At 45.1% G+C, this 21568-nt stretch overlaps 1 protein-coding gene across 1 annotated transcript in view; it reads right to left on the bottom strand.

Moving 5' to 3' along the window:
* Positions 1–21568, bottom strand: part of EHHADH (enoyl-CoA hydratase and 3-hydroxyacyl CoA dehydrogenase) — an 83826-nt gene that overhangs the window by 47315 nt on the left and 14943 nt on the right. The window contains exons 2-5 of the mRNA XM_068245069.1: positions 17701–17804; positions 14529–14701; positions 10176–10287; positions 3989–4093 (exon numbers count right to left, since the gene is read on the bottom strand). Of these exons, the coding sequence (XP_068101170.1) occupies positions 3989–4093; positions 10176–10287; positions 14529–14701; positions 17701–17804 (494 nt within the window). The remainder of the gene's footprint in view (positions 1–3988; positions 4094–10175; positions 10288–14528; positions 14702–17700; positions 17805–21568) is intronic.

Consider the following 21568-nt stretch of genomic DNA (forward strand, 5'->3'; position numbering starts at 1 on the left):
AGTGTGCTTTTAAAACAAAACTGCAACTATGACAGAATGATGCAATGTTATTAAAAAAAAAAAAAGCTATATGAACTCAAAATAAAAATATGAGACTCTTTTCTTTGGTACTAATGCTCTATTCCTTATCTGTACTACACATCATTATAAGTTGTATTTCACTTCTAGTTTGCTTTAAAGGAGAACTGTAGTGAGAGTTATATGGAGGCTGCCATATTTATTTCCATTTAAGCAATACCAGTTACCTGGCTATCCTGCTGATCCTCTGCCTCTAATACTTTCAGCCATAGGCCCTGAACAAGCATACGCAAATCAGGCGTTTCTGACAATTTTGACAGATATGACAAGATTAGCTGCATGCTTGTTTCTGGTGTGATTCAGACACTTCTTCAGCCAAATAGACCAGCAGGGCTGCCAAGCAAATGGGATTGCTTAAAAGGAAATAAGTATGGCAGCCTCCATATACCTCTCACTACAGTTCTTCTTTAATGAATTATTTTACGAAGTATAATAATATTGTTACAATCACCTTGGATGACCAACCCATTACATTTAAAAAGTTGCTGGTGGAGGCTAAGGGGGATAACTACATACTTTGTATCCCTTAATGGCCTTTATTTCCATGAAATAGCTACAGACTGTGAAAAATAATAACCTGCATTAGTTCCAGTCAATGGATTTCAATCTGCCACTCACCTCCTACTGTAGATGTGAACAAAGCATTTTTAATAACATTCCGATACAAAAGGTAGGCTGTACAATTGATATTTGTCATACTGAACTTTTGGATTCACTTTAAAAGTGATATTTTATCCTTCCCGTTCCAGTGTTTTAAGTGCATGCATAACACACTAGAATTGGTGATAAAAAGCTTATTATTATCTGTTAGATCTCTCTGATGTAGTACTTATCTTGCACATGCTATTAATCTGATAATTTCAAATCTTCTATAGTTACAAAAGGTCAAGGACTCCCTCTACTGAACAGATTAAAAATATAATTTCTAAGGAATATATTCATATGGATGACTCCTTTACATCATTGATTTTGTCAACAAATACCAAGAATCAAGTCCTGAAACACCACTGCTGGATATCATCAAGTGCTTCGGTTAAGCCTGTGGCTCATCAGCACAGCACACTGAGGTAGAAACACAGACTACAGAGTTCAAATGCAGGGAGCAACCTAACATTAATTATGCCCCCGATTTCAAAGCAGCTTCTAGACACTTTCATCATGGAAGATGCTGTTCCAACTAGGGACAGATATTCTCCAGAAACTGACTGGATGGAACCAAAAAAAACATTCTCTTCAAATGGTTCAGGTGACATTTTACAGTTCTCAGGCAAAGAATATGCTTCAAACTGAACCAAATACCAGACCTGATCAGCAATTACACAAAAGGACCAATCTGGTGCTGGCTGTGTGACCAGAGGTGGAACCAAGTCTGGAACAGGTTAGGTGAAGTCTAGAACCATCAGAAAATGTAGTGAAACAGTAGGATGAAATCATGACATTTTAAGTAGAACAGATTGCACATTAAAAGGCCATTTTGTGGAGTGTGGCTGAAACAGAACTAGCCCTGGATGGAGCTGAGTTGACTGGCTAAGGCAGATTTAAACCAGGGTGGAGCAGAGCAGACACTGGCTGGTACAGGGCAGACAGTGGTGAAGTCCGGAAACAAAGTCATATGCAGGCTGGAACTCTTTACAACTTGACTTGGGAACAGACTGCCAATCGACAGAAGCTGGCTAAGAAAGCAATTAACAATCATCCAAGTCAGGCTGAACAGAGTGCCGACACTTGGTAGAGGCATACAATGATGGCAACATGATTATGATTATTGCAGGTGCTTTTGGTGACTGGATTATTATGTGCTGCAGTCCTGTCTACTGCAGATGAAGCTAGACTGAACCAGAGCAATACATTAGAGCTGAGGATCCATGATGTAGGGAAGATTCTAAATAGAAGAGTCTTTTTAGCAGTACAGAATTCTGTGGAACTGTGCTGCAGGTAATCTGAAACAGGTTGACCTATGATACATGTAGTCTGAAGCAGTTGAGCTGGAATGTCTGTAGTCTGAAGCAGGCAGACTAGAATGTCAGTAGTCTGAAGCAGGTGGACTGGGATGCTGGAAGTATGAAGCAGGCAAAATGGAATGTGAGTAGTATGAAGCAACACGGACTGGGATGACCAGTGGATAAAGAGCTGGTGGTTGAATAAGCAGATCTCTCACCAGAAAAAAATGACTGGAGCAGGGGGGAGGTCCACAGGGATTGTTTAAAGTCATGTGCAAACTTTCTTTCCAATAACATGAATCAGTTAATTAGGCTCTTCAAGGAAATCATCATCACTATCAATTGCATCTTGCCCAGGACCTAAAGTCACCATCCAAAAGATGTGATATGATTGCTTCTGACTGTACACAAGTGTCGTTGGTCTTAAAATAAGGCATCCTGCCAAGATCTAAGCTGCTACAGATCTTTACAGAGCACGCTACAAAGGATGATGGATTGCTACCCTTAGTGGGCAGGGCAATGGACTAGTTTGCTGCCTGGTAGCCGCCAGGTCACAAATCCCCGGGAGTACCCTACCAGTGACAGAGAACAGGAGAGTGCAGAGACAAAGCAAGCTGGTAACTGGAGACTAGGTAAAACTAGCCGAGGTCAAAGGGCAGGCAGCGATCAAATGATTATTTATTATTATTATTATTTATTGTATTTATAAAGCGCCAACATATTACGCAGCGCTGCACAATAGATAAATGGGTTAACATACAGGTAGAACATACGGAAACTCACAACAAAACAAGATCATGCAAATGATTTGATAACAATACATTGTCATAGGTCAAGATAGAGACTGTTCGAGTCTACAAGAAGGGTGGTTGTGAGTAAGATTGCATAATCAAGCTGGATACATTAGGGAGGAGGGCCCTGCCAGAGGCTTACAATCTAAAGGGTGGGGTGGAGACAATAGGTGCGTCTTTTGAGAGGGGGTCTAACAGAACATATTATGATGCTGGTGTAGGGGGGTTTGCTACTGATGCTACTGATAATTCCTAACAAGCCAAGATCAGGATATGCAGATACTAACAAAGTCAGAAAACCAGCCGAGTCAAAACAGGAATTCAGGTGAGCAGGGTATCACAAGGCAGGCAGGAACGGATTCAGGACACAGGGCAGGAAGCAGGATAACCAGGACAAGGATACAGGGAGCCAGGAAACACAGGAAACAACCTTGATGAAGTGGCAGTGATCTGCAGACCAGGAAGTGCTTTAATATGTTCTGTGAAATGCACAGCAGTTGTGGGCTTTCATTAATGCAAATAAGCTCTAAGACATCAAGTCCAGAAACAGCACTGCTGGATGGTAGTAAGTGCTTCAGTAGTCTGTGTCTCATCAGCAAAGCACACTGAAGCAGAAACACAGCGTCCTGAGTTTAAATTCAGAGAGCAACCTAACAGTATGCTAGTTTTGGGCGTTAGCAAGGTTATGCTTCACTCATGAATCACTCTCGCTGAGTATACACATAGAACTCCATACTTTTTGGTGATGAACAGCATAGTAGGTAGAATTGAAAGAGTAATTTTCTCCTGCATATTTTGTTCTGGAAAAATGCTTTCACTTTAAGAATAATTTCAGTTACTTGTATCAATCAACACTAGCTTCTCTAGTAGATAAATCAGAAGTCCATTGAGCCCTGGGTAACTAGCAGTGCTTTCTTAGTGGAGTTTTTCAACAACCATAAAAGCACAATGATGCAAAAGCTGCAGAAAAGCAACTAATATTCTCAAAGCAAAACAAAGTATGTGCGTGCAGATAGCAGTATGTGCTATCAGGGCAGAAGTCATCTAAAATAAACTTTGAACGCAAGTATTTCAAAGTTTACTGCAAGAGCTTGCTAGAGCACAGGTGAATGCATAAGCAGCTAACTTGTTTTAACAGTACATTTTTAAATATATTAATCTTTAAACACATAAACTTACCAATAGTTTTCCTGGCCAACTGTACAGCTTTGTCGATAGTATTATCCTGCACAACTTCATCCACAATACCCAGCTTTAATGCTTCTGTAGCAGGAATATGCCTCCCTGAAAGGAACAAAAACATAGGCTACAATTTAGTGGGAGAAAATGGACATAAAATAGACTTTATAATTATCAATTAAATAATATAATTATTATTATCATATCATATGATAATAATATATTATAACAGTTCACTTGCATTAATGAACTATGTACAACAGGAAAACAAACATGAATTGTTCCATTACTGGTTCGCAGTCTAAAGTAAATTGCTGTAATTAAGGCTGCTTCCACAAAACATATACAATCATCAAGTGAAATCAAATTCCACTACTTCAATACATACCCTTTTAACCAGGCACTTGCGCAAAATTAAAGGAACACTATCGATTTACATATTTTTTTCAATTGAGATAGGAATTGTTTGGGAAGTTCTGCAAAGTACTGGTGTGTACATTTCACTAGCAACCTCTTTGTTTATGGTTATCAAAATACTTTCAAACTTTACTAACGCCAAAACTGAGGGCAAAATGAGCCATGAGGGGAGGGGAAATTCCCCTCACACTTGATCAGTTAACCCTGTGTGTAACTGTGTGTGTGAGAGAGAGAGAAAGCTCCAGCTTCTACAGCTTCTTAACAACATATCAAATTATTTGATTTCATGAGCAATCAAATCAACTGTACTGCCACAGTTGATTTATGTACATTTGCATAAATCAGAATCAACGCAGAATCATTTCCATCTCACTGACCATCTCTATTAGTGACACGGCTACACATCAGGCTTTATACTTACAGCATAGACGTTATTTAGTGTATATATATATATATATATATATATATATATATATATATATATATATATATATATATATATATATATATGATTCCTGTGTACACATCATATATACAGTCACAATCAGATGTGTATATCTGACTTTATTGAAGCAGCACAAGTAACTAATGTTGATTGGTTTATTTCATTTTTGTGGACTAAGCACAGCTATTACTGTATGTATAAATTATTTATGATGACTATTATCTGAGAAATAGAACATTTGATCATATTTTCTATTTTAATTACAGTTTCAATTCATTAGGAGTCGGAGTCTGTACATTTTTTCCCGACTCCGACTCCAGGCACCCAAAATTGTCCCGACTCCAACTCCACAGCCCTGCCACCGCGAAACCACCTCTAGGTCCCATGGCTTACGCGACAACTCCTGCTGCTCCAAACCAAACTTATAATGACCGCCTTGGAACCACCTCTAGGTCCCATGGCTTACGCGACAACTCCTGAAAAAAAAAAAAAAAAAAGACCGGTGGAACAGCCACTAGGTCCCATGTCCTACGATTTATCAAAAACGAGGATTCAATTGAGATTACTGAAATTTTTCCATCAGAATGCGGAATTTCGCAAAATTCAGACGGAATGTAACGGTTACGGAATTCAACGCGGATGGAATTCTGCGGGATTGGAAATTGCACTTTCCGATCATCCCTATTGATAATCATTAGACCCTCTATTTACTTTTTAATATTTTGGGGCTTTTTATCCATATTGTTTCTTGCTGCAATGGGGGCATGAATGATTTGAATACAGTGTAGTTAGGTCTAGAGAGTGGTCTATGCATGTCAGCATATTTATGTATGTGCAATTTAATAAAGTACGGTGGTGTAGTAGATCACACTCCCGCCTTGCAGCAATGGATCCCCAGTTCAAATTCATGAGTATGTACAGAAAATAACCTTTTAATGTTTCGACATTTTATTGAGCCAACAAATAACTTTTTTAAAACCAGTAATTTAATCAAGATTTCTCCATGGTCTCAATTGTTAACTGACTTCAGACTTCTGACACAAATAATAAATATCTCCCTACTTTAAGACAGTAGTGTTAGACTTGCTACACTACACTGGGAACGGAGTATTGTATATGGAGGAAAGCGTGCGGATATATATCTCACAGAAAACAGAAAGTTTACTTAGAGAGAAAATCTGTGACTGACAGTATGAAGAGCTTTATTCCCACCCAACAGATATACCTATGGACACATACAGTGCATTCTCTTAAGTAAAGCAGGAGGACCGTGATCATGTGGCTAGATCAATAATAATAATAGGTCAAAAGTCCATGCGCCCTGGCCTGGCTCTGATCCTACTTCTCCAAACGCTCCTTTAATGAGTCCTCATCTACCCCCAACCACCTCTCGGTGGGAGTCCCCCAAGGCTCCGTCCTTGACCCCCTACTGTTCTCCCTATACACATCCTCCATTGGCAAGATTATCTCTCCCATGGGTTTTAACTATTATCTGTATGCAGATGACATCCAGATCTACCTCTACACCCCTGACCTATCCACCACTACCATGGGCAAGGTCTCCTCCTGACTATCAGCCATCTCCTCCTGGATGTCTGCTAGGTCCCTGAAACTAAACCGGTACAAAACCCCGGCCATCCCTGACCCTCCCAGATGTGAATGTTACTGTTAAACACACTACCTCTTAAGCCCGCTGTCTGGGTGTCATCCTGGACACGGAGTTTCCTTCACCCCCCCCACTTTCAAAACCTCACAAGTCCTGCAACTTCCACCTCCATAATGTGCAAGATCTGCCCTTTCCTGACCTCTGTCAAAAACAAACTCCTCATCCATGCCTTCATAAATTTCCCGCCTTGACTACTGCAATGCCCTTTTGTCTATGACCCCGTTGCAGACTGTCATGAATTCGACAGCCAGAATTATCCACTCCTCCCATAGCTTCACCACGGCGGCTGCCCTCTGTAAATCCCTCCACTGGCTTCCTATTCAGTCTAGAAGCAGATTCAAGATACTAAGTCTGGCCTACAAATCTGTCCACAAAACCTGCCCAACCTAGATTTCCGATCTTACTCAGAGGTACACACCTAGCCGCTCACTCCGCTTCTCCAATGAACTTCGCCTGACAGCCCCCCGCATCACCCAATCCCATGCATGTCTCCAGGACTTCTCAGGAGCTGCTCAAACACTATTGAACTCCCTACTTCCACCATTAGGGTTTCCCCCTTCTTCAACATCTTCAAAAAGAACCTCAAAACTTACCTTTTCACTATGGCCTACCCTCTCTCACTTGAGCTCTAAACCCACACAGCTGAACTCTGGACCCTACCTTTCGTGTCCCTCTACCTTTCCCTCTAGATTTTAAGCCTTCGGGCAGGGTCCTCTTTATGTCTTCTACCTTTTCACACACCTCCATCACCATACACCCATCCTATGAATCTGAGTGAACTCTTAAAGGGGAACTGAAGAGAGAGGTATATGGAGGCTGTCCTGTTTATTTCCTTTTAATCAATACCAGTTGCCTGGCAGCCCTGCTGGTCTATTTCTCTGCAGTAGTATCTGATTAAAACCAGAAACAAGCATGCAGCTAGTCTTGTCAGATCAGACTTATAAGTCTGAACCACTGAAACACCTGATCTGCTGCATGCTTGTTCAGGGGCTATGGCTAATAGTATTAGAGGCAGAGGATCAGCAGGGCTGCCAGGCAACTGGTATTGTCTAAAAGGAAAAAAACATGGCAGCCTCCATATACCTCTCTCTTCAGTTCCCCTTTAAGTAAACTCAACTGGCCTAATCTCAATTCTCCTATCCAGTGACTAAGCATTACCTTGCACTCATACTGTGCTGCAGTATCTGGTTTGCATGTGTTCTTGTATTGTCTTATTGCTGTATGTCACCCCTAAATATTGTTGCTATGGAGGGGTTTGTGGAGGGAGGACACATGGTGCATGACGGAGCAGTACAGAGCAAAATGGGTACGGAGGGAGAACACTGGATTCTGTGCTTGAATGAGATGATCTGGCTGTCCAGATCTCTCACCGATGCATCAGGTGTTTGGGAAGGGGGGGTGGAGAGATTGGGGAGTGCTGCACACACGCTAGATTCTTTGTAGAGGCAAACCCAAAAGGCCACTTTGGCTGAGAATCATCTAGGGTGTGTACAAGACCTTAGGCTTTAACTATGCAGTTCAGGCCCCTTTTATACTTACTGCATTGCATTGTGTTGTCCTCTCCTACTGCACCTTATTGCAATGGCCATTGAGGCCAATGGAACATGACACACATTCCGCAATGCAATGAAAGTGGTACAGTGCAATACCGTGTGGCACCACAAGCTATGTGCATGTGCTACTTCCTGCCCAGCATTATACACGTGACTGAAGGGTGCAACTTTTTGAAGGTAGGTTGCCTCCAATTTCCAGGTAAACGCTGTCTGTCGCATATACTAAAGTGAGTGTAATGGTGCGTGGCAATGCCTTGTTGCAGCAAGTGTAAAATGACCCTTAGGCTAGGTGCACACTTGTCCGTTCCAGATCAGATCCATTTAAAACGGCTCAGTTTTTGCTCATTTTTTTCCTCTCTTTTTTCAGAGAAAATTGAAGCCTACGTTTCCAGTCCGTGAAAACGTTCCCAGCCCTGGCCATGGGTGGGGTGGCGGTACCGCCATGCTGGAGGGGGTAGCAGGCAGGAAGGGGGGCAGCGGTGGGAAGGGGGGGGTCGTCACCCTCCCTCGCTCCTCCTCCAGCTAGTTTCATTAATTAAAATCAATTTAAATCAATGAATAATGTATAAAAAGCAAGCGGGGACCTTACTACCTTGCATTCCACCGCTAGCCTCATCACTTCCTGTAATGCCACCCTCTGTACTTCATTGGGCAGCATTACAGGAAGTGACATGGTGAGCGGTGGAACGCAAGTGGAACGCAAGGAAGTAAGTTCCTTCCTCGCCTTTTATACATTGTACATTGATTTTAAATGATTTTAAATTAATGAAACTAGCTGGAGGGGGAGCGGAGAAGGGGGGGACCCAGGTGAGGGGGGAACCCCCCTCCCCACCGCCCGCTGCAACCCCCGTCCTGGCTGCTACCCCCTCCAGCATGGCAGCCCCCTCCCCACCCACAGGCTGGGCTGGGACACAGAAAACAAATCCGTTTCTGTGTCTAAAGATGCCGGTGTAGCGGGGGATCCGTTTTTGCATTGATTTTCACTATCCCTCCGTGTATCCAGGGTCTGTAAAAATCCTGCAAATCTGGAATGTCCTTTCAGGTTTTCAAAACGGATCCCCCTGAACAGGCGTGTAACTAGGCCCCACCGGGCCCCCATGCAGAATTTCTGACTCCCCAGGGCCTGCTCGGGGCCGTTTTGTGGGGGTTGGAGGGGACGCAGCATGAGGGGAAAGCCATGGCCACATTCAGCGGGGAGGGGGGACATTCCCCCCCCCCCTCTCACCTCGGGGCTCTCCCGTCCCGATATGTTTTTAGAACAAGTGTGAACCTACTCTTAGGGAAAAGTAAGGTTTAAATTCCTAAGCAGATGAATAAAAAAAGGAACCTAAAAACCAGGGTTAAAATTACCCCTGACCCCGACATTTTTGATATCTTCTTTTTACTAGTGTTGTGCGACTAGCACACAGCACCATCCTCCCACCTTCAGCGCCCCCTGCGGCCGTGTTCTGACATCAAATATAGGCAGGGAGGAAGTGGCAGCTCTTTCTCACTTCTGCCCGACCTTAGTCCCGCCCCCTTCTCTTGCCACTATAGTCCCCTTATGATCTAATGCACACAGCGTACAGGAGAGCTGCGCTGTGTGCCTGGCTTGTAGTGATTGAGGTCAGAAGGATATCTGATCTCAATTATCACAAGCCCACACACAGCGCAGCTCCTTGGCACGCTGTGTGCAGGGAATCATAAGGGGAACTATAGCAGCGAGTAAAGGGGGCTGAATTATGGTCGCGCAGAGGGGAGGAAGAACTGCCACTTCCTCCCTGCCCATATTTGACATTCTGCTCAGTCGAAGATGATGACTGAGTAGAACGGGGGCTACAGGGTGCACTGGAGAGAGGAGGATGGTGCTGTGTGATAGTCGCAGCACCAGTAGTTAAACAATATTAAAAGTATGGTGGGGGAGGCAACCAGGTCAGGGGTACTTTAAAAGAAATGTCTCTGAAAAGCTGTTACACATGATTGCTTAGGCTGCCATACAGGGCTACAGTTCATAACTGCCCGACTCCTGCTAACAGTACTAATTCCAGGACAGGTAGCTGTGGTTTGGGACTCTCAGCTCTCAACAAAGCAGAATTTGTATTAAAAAAAATAAAAAATAAAAGTCACCTCGAACAATCACATCTACAGCTGCAGGAACACCTATTAGCCGAGGCAGACGCTGGGTTCCTCCAGCTGCTGGCAGAATGCCAATGAGAACTTCAGGAAGACCCACTCGGGACTGTAATTAGAACAGAATAAAACTCTAAGGGTATAATTACAACACAATATTTTTTTTCCAACTTATTACATTACCATCCAATAAAAATAAATGAATACATTAATAAATACAAATTCAGTCTAACATTGAACATTCATTGGAGTTTGGCACATTAATAAATGTTTAATGCTTTAATTACTAAGAGAGTTCCTGCTGTGAGATCTGCCACCTGAAAGTCAATTTCGTGGTTCTCTGTTTCAAAGGCGAATTATGGAAATAGGATGCTAATTCTTGTGCACTTCTGTAATCAGAACATTGTTGCAAAAGCGATAGCAAGTAATAATTCTTTGTGGCACACATCAGTGTCAGAGATGTGATGATGCTATACAATTTTCTGTCATGCAAAACACAAAGGATGGGTTTAGGTAAGACCGTTATTTCACACATTCTTAAATTATTAAATGTTTGTATTAAAATACTGGGGGATCATGGATTTATGCCTTTTTTTATTTACCTGGTGTTCCAATTTCCATCTGAATTCTAATAAATTGGAGAACCACACAAAACTCTCTTCTCATAACAGTTCCTTTTAAAAATAGCTACACAAATAGCTTATCTGGGAGTACAGATAAGTGACTGGTTTGCGGTTTTCCCCTTTTGCCCCAGACTGCTAGACTAGGGAGGACGAGGGGATGAAAGAAGAAATCTGCATCAGGTTGGGTACCTGGACGTTGTCCAGGCTGCGGGTTGGATTCAGATAGTCCAAAACTGTGTGTGAATGAGTTGTGTGTTGGCAACAGGTAAAAAAGAACAATAGGTCAGGTGTGGGTGGTGTTTTTCTGTAGCTGGCTGCTGTCAATAGACCTTTGCTGATATTAATCAGAATTATATTTGCAAAGTACAACTGGGGTTAAACCTGGAATTGGTTGTGGCACATACAGGGTCAGTGATGGAACAATATAAGCATACACTTTTAAAGGACTACTGTAGGGGGTTGGGAGGAAAAAAAAAAAAGAGTTTAACTTACCTGGGGCTTCTAATGGTCCCCCGCAAATGTCCTGTGCCTATACTCGCCGATGCTTTGGTCCCTGCCGCTGGTTCACTTCTGGAATTTGTCTGTCAGTTCGGAAAAACCACTGCGCCTGCGCAGCGGTGTACTCGCTCCCGCTAATGTCACCAGGACCGTACTCTCCTGGTGATGTCAGCGGGAGCGATGGCGCAGTGGTTTTCCAACTTTACTGTCAGAAATTCCAGAAGTGAACCGGCAGCAGGGACCGGAGCATCGTCTAGTGGTTGCATGGGCACAGGACATTTGCTGGGGACCATTAGAAGCCCCGGGTAAGTTTTCCACTTTAAAGTCGGAAATTCCAGAAGTGAACCGGAGGCAGGGACCGGAGCATTGGTGAGTGACTGTGCGGGAACAGGACATCTGCTGGGGACCATTAGAAGCCCCGGGTAAGTTCAACTCTTTTTTCCCCCTACAGTACTCTTTTAACAAAGTGAACAAAGCATATTATAGACAGCATTACAATAGCAGAAAAATGAAAGGGGGGTTGTGGGTGATTGGAGTAGGAGTAGAGTAGTCCAAGTGCAGATTTGAGCTGTGCCATTTATGGCACTCAAAATGTATTCTACAAAGCGAAACAGGAGATAAGCAATCTGTCCACGGGGCAAAGGGGTACAGGCGGGTAGGACAAAGGACAGAAGAGTTCAACCACGAACCAGTTCATCGTGGGGCTGGCAAACTAGCAGTGGTGGGCCTGGCAGTCTCAGGTACAGGATAGGATTACCTGGCTCATAGGTGTTGGAGCTGCTGGTGGCCATGATGCCCTGCCGCTGAGAGTGACTGGCTTCTAGTGGCTAGGCAGGGGGAGTTAAGGTGTATACCACAATGCCTGCCGCTGGAGTGGGCTATGGCTTCTAGCTACCTTTGGCTGCTACTTCCACATGTTGGTCCGCAAGTGTGAGGGGACTGCAGTACATGTGTCTCCAAGCAGCAGGGGGCTGCAGTGCATGGTCTGAGTAGCAGCGATGAGTCAGCCAGCAGATTAGCGATCACGGTGGGAGCAGATAGAGGTCAGAGTTGGACGTCGGAGCTTCGGGAGGCCCCTCAGCGGAGTGCAGGGGAAAGCCACAAGCCTGGCCCCCAGTGAGAGGAACAAAGCTATACTGCTGGGAACCCTTTACGGGCTTACCAGCCACAAATTCAGGTGATGTTACTCTTTGGCCACCCACTTAACCCCACTGAGTGCGCTCTTTTTCTCTCGTCACCCCTATTACCTTCCGCTGCTATAGAGGGCGCCAATATAGCCACAAAATTAACATTGCAGGCTTTGTAGCGCCTATTTTACTGCATGGCCACTGGTGCCCAAATTACCTGCTTCACATTTAATTGGGAACTTGCAAGCAGCTAAAATAACTAAAGTGCTAAGCAGCACTTGATCATATTTCACAAGGACCTGGAAGTTATTTGGTCTTAGGCCTCACTTACACTAAGGATGTTGCTGTACGCTTTTCACATTGTGCTGTTCACTTTGCTAGGTAAAGCTTGTTACATTGATTCGAATGTACCACGTTCACAACTATGCGCTTTACTGACCATTTGAGAAACGTAGGGGTGCCGCATTTCTGTGCGTTGTGCTGTGAAGCGCACAGCAATGCAAGTGAATGGGTGCACTTTTTTAGCGCATAGAAGCACATAGCAATGCACTTTGGACATGTGTTTTTTACCCCTAATTAGAAAAAAAAATTCAAATGAAAAGAAACATATCTTCATTGACAACTGCTACTTCAAATAAGCAAAACATGCAGAAAAAAAACACATCCAAGTGCATGTAAAAGCATAGGTCCCCTTAAAAAAAGCGCACTAAAACGCGCATCAACGTATGTGTTTTTATTATGCACTTAAATACATTTCTACATGCACTGTATGTGAACAAGGCCTTATAGATATTCATGTCAACGTGCAGGCCTTTACCTTCCAGTGACAGTTATATTTGAGTGGATGTTCTTGCAAGCTCTCGATTTGACAGAAGGTAGTGCAAGTATGTTCTGACAGTCAAAGAGACCTTGCAATGAAGGATCATTTGCCAGCACAAACCACTAGGAGGTTAACTCACTACTGGAACCAGCTGATACATTTGGAGCTTGTAGATCCAGCAGTTTGACTTCAAGATCCAGCATAGGGCAGGTAGCCGTAATGGTAATTCTCATGGTCTTTAACATTTTACAGATCTGGACAAACTGGCAGGCATCGGATCCCCAGTATGGGGTCAAGTCCTTTTAAAACTAAGGGAGGAGGTGTCATGGCTGACATATATAGCCAACAGAGTTCCCCTTAACTCACACACACCAAGAGAGAGTAAAGTTTACTCTTAGAAACAGACTCAAAGAGACTCAAAATTCATATTTATTTTCCAAGAATAAGTAAAAAGTACACTACAAATGTGGTGACGAGAACTAATAGATTATCTAAAAATATTTTTAACCCCAAAAATAAGTCAAGTTCCAAGCAAGATTTATATTTTGTCATTAAAATAACTAAGGAAGATCACTACCACTCAGGCTTGGTTCACGCTTGAAATGGATTTGAAATGGCCAGTCAGAGCAGACAGTGTAGTATCAGCTCTGGTGGTCCGTAACAGATGCATTTCCACTATAGGCCTTTTTTGGAAATGTATCAGCTTATTTGGAATAATCGCATCAGTGGGGGCCTTGCTAATAGTTTACAGAACTTTCAGGTAATCAAGTAATCTTGAAGTTAAAAATAATTTTAAAAAATGTAGATACTTACCTCAGTAGTGGGAAGCCTTTGGATCCTCCTACAACCCACTGTTCTGGCGCTAGTGCCTCTTTATCTTCTGACTGTAGATAAATGCATCCACACTGAGCATGCGTGAGCACCATCTGTTTATGCCCAGTAGAAAAAAAGCACTCGTGCATGGGTTTTGTCCTCTGTACTGGAGTTCTTCCCGCTACTAGGCACTAACTTACTTGCGCATGCTCAGTGTGGATCTGCTCCTCCACCCCCACGCTAGTGGGAGAAAGAAACTCATGTGACTTGCTGAGTTGAATAGGCATAGAGGGACCCTGAGCTTGAATGGTGGGCTGTAGGAGGATCCAGGACGCCTCTGGACCATACAGAGGCTTCCTACTACTGAGGTATCTAAATTTTATAATCACTTCATGATTATTTGAACAAATTATCTAACTAAAAGCTGATCAGATAAGAGTATAAATCTGCTATTACAACACACATTTACCTTTATATTGGCTACTCTATAGTGACATGCCAAAGCCAACTCAAGGCCTCCACCAAGCGCCACGCCTTCGATAGCTGCTACTACAGGCTTTTTGCTGGCCTCAATTGTGCTATTTAAATCTTCTAGAGAAACTGTTTTAACAGCAGAGGTGCCAAACTCTCGGATGTCTGCACCTACAAACAAAAACAAAACAGGTACACAACATTATCTCAAGAGGTATATTTAATCCTGTTGATGCTTAAATTAGAGCACAAAATGAATACAGTAAATAGAACCCCTAGACTATTTGTTATTAGTACTCCTAGTCTGTGTATAAATACTTTCCAAAGATTTCTGTATGTGTTTAATTAAATAAAAATACATATATATATATATGATTTTTTTTTACCCTTTAAACATGCTGTAATGGCGATGACAGAGTCAAATACCCCCTGAACCCAACCTACGCCCCTCCCCACATACATCCTCCCAGGGGGTGTAAACTTGGGTCATGGAAAATACTAATTGTTTTTTTGTCACTTCTGTTTCTTTTATTTCTTCAAGACAATGCAAGACACACAGGAAATTTACAGTATGTGGTGAAATAATTCTGAACAGGGAAAAGCTTTCTACATTCTATAGTACAATGCCATCTTGCCTAGGCATTGCTTCTATAACAAACAAGAGGGAGTGTCTTATTTTTAATAAAATAAATGTCATAAAAACTAGATTACTCCAGGAGAGTCACCAAACACTGTACCCACCATTCTTTTAGGGCACAGTTAGGGCAGGTATACACTACATGATATTTTTAATAGCTTAGATGTCAGGTTTGATACGAACATCAAATCTAGCAAAAAAAATGTCAATGATAAACTGCGCCCCTCTGTAAAATATCATATGGGTTGGTATTGTTCAAACAGAAGAAGTTCTCCACACTGTCTAACTATAACCACTAACTGAATCAGGTGAAAAGAACATTGAGACTATATAAATAGTATTCTAACATGATTACGCAAGCTAATATTTACCCAAAACTGTCTTATGATTGAAGCATGTGAATAAATACTGGCATTGATGTGAGGATGATCACAGCAAAGATAGCTAGTTCTGAAAATTAAGGCTACAGGTATGTTGTAGACCAGTGTGAATGTCTGAATGCATGCCTAGCTCATAAAGACAGAATAATTTGTAAGGCTCCACACGCCATAGTTAGCTGAGGGCCCAATCCCAGCAGCATCCAAGAAATGTCCTAGATGCTTTAAAAGTTATACCATGGCCGAGTGGAAATCAGACTGAACCCTGTGCCAATCCCATCTGGCTAGATGCAGAAACCAAAACTATACTATATAGAGCAACATGGCCAGCACCCTAGTTGTCCATGGACAGGAAAATAACTGAATGTACGTTTCTGTTACGGATATATTATGAGGAAAGCAATGTAAATGTATGTATTCTATCTAGTCCAGTTCAAAAGATGTGAAAAGGTCTGGGGTGCTGTCCTGGAGACACCCCTGAGAAAGCAATAGCCTACATGTAATGAAGGCACCAGGAAATTTGGGCGCAGAGTTAAGCTGAAAACGTCTCACCCTGCTGTTGCGAACTTCTGGTGACATTAAACACCTGACCTTGTTTCTCCCTTATGGACCAGAGCAGTTTTTGACATTTTAGTCATGTCCGTTTAATCAGCAATAACTTTATCCATACTTGTGATAACTAAATTAAATATATATTGGGTTTTTTTCAAGACAAACTAAGCTTTTATGGTATGGCATTTTTTCTCTTTCTCCTGGGAATACACAGTTCGTTTTGTATCTGATTAGATGGTTCGATAGATCATTTCCGACATGTCCGATCTCACTTTTGATTGTGGTGCCGCTCGATTTCTGATAGAAGTGAATGAAAAAAGATAAGAGAAACGAGAGGAAGATAAGAATCGAAAGCTGAATCGAGAGCGAAATCAAGCGGCAAAAAGGATCGTGAGCAAAAACGCAGAGCAGAAACGAACCGTATATTCCCAGCATTAAACCATTTTGTTTTCTATGCATTTTAATGGGAAAATACAGGAAACAAAATAGAAAAAAAAACACATTATTTCTCCATTTTGTCAATTCCAGTTTAAAAATAAAAAAAGCTATTGTTGATAAACAAAACACACATTTTGTTTGGCTATTTCTAACGTTTATCACAAAACTTAGATTATGTTCCTGTCACAATTTATGGTGAGGATATTTGATTCTTATTTAATGCTACAGTGGGTATTTTTCACTATTAACTGAGAAAATAAAAGCATTTTTAATGGTAAAAATCAATCTTATTGGCTCAGGGAACATATATTCCTTTTCACCAATAAGTGCTGCATCAGACAGTGCCGGAGGTGTGCACAGGAGCAATGCCCAACCGTGCACAGCTGTGCTTAAGCTACAGGACATATATGTACGTCCTTGTGGCTTAGATGAAGTCCTAGAGGATGTAGACATACTGTAATGGTGCATAAAGTGGTTTATTACTATTCCCCCTCCAAACCCAGTGGGTAAGTCAGTGGGTAAGACGCAATTCATCCTCCAGCTATTACTGGCCAAATTACGTTGTTTTTATTGGAATTTGGGCTCCCTCTTTTGCCAGTACCCAAATTACTCACTGAGCTCTGCTATAGCCGTAATTCCCATCACAGGCTATGGCAGCACCCAAATGGCGGTGGTCGCACAGCGTCCTTTTTGCCTGACTCGAAGGAATGATTTCTGTGGCTCTACACTGTCACTTGAAGTGATACACTATGGGCTTGATTCACAAAGCGGTGCTAACCTACTTAGCACGTCTAAAGTCTTTAGACGTGCTAACCAGGGTGCTAAGTAGGTTAGCACCGGATTTCTTAATTGATTAACCTACTTAGCACTCTGGTTAGCACGTCTAAAGACTTTAGACGTGCTAAGTAGGTTAGCACCGCTTTGTGAATCAAGTCCTATGGGAGTTACATTTTGTTTTAGGACAAGTGGTCACAAGTAAGTGACTTTCACCCACGTATGCAAATCTGAATATCTTTCTTTACCACAGGCATACATTGATAAATGCAACAGTAACCAGAGCTGAGGAAGCAACTCCTGGCCATTGCAGATTATGGGTTCCTCTGCCTGCATGCAGAATGCCTGGCAACATCAAAATAAATCAAGAAAATAAAATGAATAAAATGTACCTGCACTGAAATTCCCATTGGACCCAGACAGCACAATGGCTTCTACTTTTGGATCTTTGGTGGCTTCTCCAAATTCTTCAACCAATGCATGGCGAACAGAAGAGCTGATACACAGAAAACACATATTTTACTATCTAGTGATTAGCCAGAAATTGCACTTCCAGGCGACTATGGACTGCTATTTTTGTCATAAATAAAATATATGCTATAATCCTATGTCTATTGGTTTTTTAATAAATGTCCATGTAATGTATAAGCTTCGAACAAAATTCCACTATTTCCTAACCTGTGTGTCGCGGCAGCTCTGGATATGTGTTGCTGAATTTTGCCAGGTCCCACACTAGTCACAGACACTGGGATAATTAAATGAAATTGTGGACTGGATCGTCCTTTTCTCGGCTCCCTGCAGTGCCCTCCTCTCCGTCCCTGCAGCATCCTCAACCTGCTTCCATCTGGTAAGCTCGGCCTCCCTTTCAATGATTGAACACTAGCTCAGGGAGGTGGTGCTGGAAGACCGTGTAGACTAACAGGGTTCTAAGTTCCTATGGCCGGGTGAGTGACTGTGCCACTGTGCCATATATCATACTGTGCAGCCACAATGTGTTGTCTCAGCTCTACCTCTCTCCATCCAGCAACACCCCACCTTCACCTGCCTCTCCCACCCAGTACACTCTCCCACCCAGTACACTCACACACCTCTCCCCCACCCAGCACACTTACCCACCACTCCCTAGCCAGAAGCCTCACCCGCCTCTCCCCAGCCTGCACCCTAACCGGCCACTGCACACCCACCCAGCACCATTACCTAACCCTGCACAACCACTCAGCCCCCTCACCTACCTACGCACATGCATCCTCACCTGCCTCTCCCCACCCAGCACCCTCACCTGCCCCTGCACACCCACCTGCCTCTACACATGCACCTTCACCTGCCTTTCCCAACCCAGCACCATCATCTCTCACTCCCAGCCCCACACCATAACTGGCCTTGGCACATCCACCCAGCACCCTCACCTGCCTCTGCACATCCACCTGCCTCTGCACATGCACCCTCACCTTCCTTTCCCCACCCAACACCATCATCATCTACCTTTCCCCGCCCAGCACCATCATCTGTCACCCCAGCCCAGCACCCTCACCGGCCTTGGCACACCCACTCACCACCCTCACCTGCCTCTCCAAACTCAGCACCCTGACCTGACTCTCCCCACCCAACACCATCACCTATCTCTACATACCCACCCAGGACCCTCATTATCCTCTCCCCACCCACCTAAGACCTAATTCTCCTGCCTCTCCCCATCCACCTAACACCCTTACCTGCCTCTGCACACCCACCCAGCACCCTCGCCTGCCTCTCCGCACTCAGCACTCTCATCTGGCTCTCCCCATCCAGCACGCTAACCTGCCTTTGTACACCCACCCAGCACTCTCACCTGCCAGTGCACATCCACCCAGCACTCTCACCTGCCAGTGCACATCCACCCAGCACTCTCACCTGCCAGTGCACATCCACCCAGCACTCTCACCTGTCAGTGCACATCCACCCAGCACTCTCACCTGTCAGTGCACATCCACCCAGCACTCTCACCTGCCAGTGCACATCCACCCAGCACTCTCACCTGCCAGTGCACATCCACCCAGCACTCTCACCTGCCAGTGCACATCCACCCAGCACTCTCACCTGCCAGTGCACATCCACCCAGCACTCTCACCTGCCAGTGCACATCCACCCAGCACTCTCACCTGCCAGTGCACATCCACCCAGCACTCTCACCTGCCAGTGCACATCCACCCAGCACTCTCACCTGCCAGTGCACATCCACCCAGCACTCTCACCTGCCAGTGCACATCCACCCAGCACTCTCACCTGCCAGTGCACATCCACCCAGCACTCTCACCTGCCAGTGCACATTCACCCAGCACTCTCACCTGCCAGTGCACATTCACCCAGCACTCTCACCTGCCAGTGCACATTCACCCAGCACTCTCACCTGCCAGTGCACATTCACCCAGCACTCTCACCTGCCAGTGCACATTCACCCAGCACTCTCACCTGCCAGTGCACATTCACCCAGCACTCTCACCTGCCAGTGCACATTCACCCAGCACTCTCACCTGCCAGTGCACATTCACCCAGCACTCTCACCTGCCAGTGCACATTCACCCAGCACTCTCACCTGCCAGTGCACATTCACCCAGCACTCTCACCTGCCAGTGCACATTCACCCAGCACTCTCACCTGCCAGTGCACATCCACCCAGCACTCTCACCTGCCAGTGCACATCCACCCAGCACCTCACCTGCCAGTGCACATCCACCCAGCACCCTCACCTGCCAGTGCACATCCATCCAGCACCCTCACCTGCCAGTGCACATCCACCCAGCACCCTCACCTGCCAGTGCACATCCACCCAGCACCCTCACCTGCCAGTGCACATCCACCCAGCACTCTCACCTATCAGTGCACATCCACCCAGGACTCTCACCTATCAGTGCACATCCACCCAGCACTCTCACCTGCCAATGCACATCCACCCAGCACTCTCACCTGCCAGTGCACATCCACCCAGCACTCTCACCTGCCAGTGCACATCCACCCAGCACTCTCACCTGCCAGTGCACATCCACCCAGCACTCTCACCTGCCAGTGCACATCCACCCAGCACTCTCACCTGCCAGTGCACATTCACCCAGCACTCTCACCTGCCAGTGCACATTCACCCAGCACTCTCACCTGCCAGTGCACATTCACCCAGCACTCTCACCTGCCAGTGCACATTCACCCAGCACTCTCACCTGCCAGTGCACATTCACCCAGCACTCTCACCTGCCAGTGCACATCCACCCAGCGCCCTCACCTGCCAGTGCACATCCACCCAGCGCTCTCACCTGCCAGTGCACATCCACCCAACACTCTCACCTGCCAGTGCACATCCACCCAGCACTCTCACCTGCCAGTGCACATCCACCCAGCACTCTCACCTGCCAATGCACATCCACCCAGCACTCTCACCTGCCAGTGCACATCCACCCAGCACTCTCACCTGCCAGTGCACATCCACCCAGCACTCTCACCTGCCAGTGCACATCCACCCAGCACCCTCACCTGCCAGTGCACATCCACCCAGCACTCTCACCTATCAGTGCACATCCACCCAGCACTCTCACCTATCAGTGCACATCCACCCAGCACTCTCACCTATCAGTGCACATCCACCCAGCACTCTCACCTATCAGTGCACATCCACCCAGCACTCTCACCTATCAGTGCACATCCACCCAGCACTCTCACCTATCAGTGCACATCCACCCAGCACTCTCACCTATCAGTGCACATCCACCCAGCACTCTCACCTGCCAGTGCACATCCACCCAGCACTCTCACCTATCAGTGCACATCCACCCAGCACTCTCACCTGCCAGTGCACATCCATCCAGCACCCTCACCTGCCAGTGCACATCCACCCAGCACTCTCACCTATCAGTGCACATCCACCCAGCAGTCTCACCTATCAGTGCACATCCACCCAGCACTCTCACCTGCCAGTGCACATCCACCCAGCACTCTCACCTGCCAATGCACATCCACCCAGCACTCTCACCTGCCAGTGCACATCCACCCAGCACTCTCACCTGCCAGTGCACATCCACCCAGCACTCTCACCTGCCAGTGCACATCCACCCAGCACTCTCACCTGCCAGTGCACATTCACCCAGCACTCTCACCTGCCAGTGCACATTCACCCAGCACTCTCACCTGCCAGTGCACATTCACCCAGCACTCTCACCTGCCAGTGCACATCCACCCAGCACCTCACCTGCCAGTGCACATCCACCCAGCACCCTCACCTGCCAGTGCACATCC

Source organism: Hyperolius riggenbachi, chromosome 7 (assembly GCF_040937935.1).
Source record: "Hyperolius riggenbachi isolate aHypRig1 chromosome 7, aHypRig1.pri, whole genome shotgun sequence".
Lineage (NCBI taxonomy): Eukaryota > Metazoa > Chordata > Amphibia > Anura > Hyperoliidae > Hyperolius > Hyperolius riggenbachi.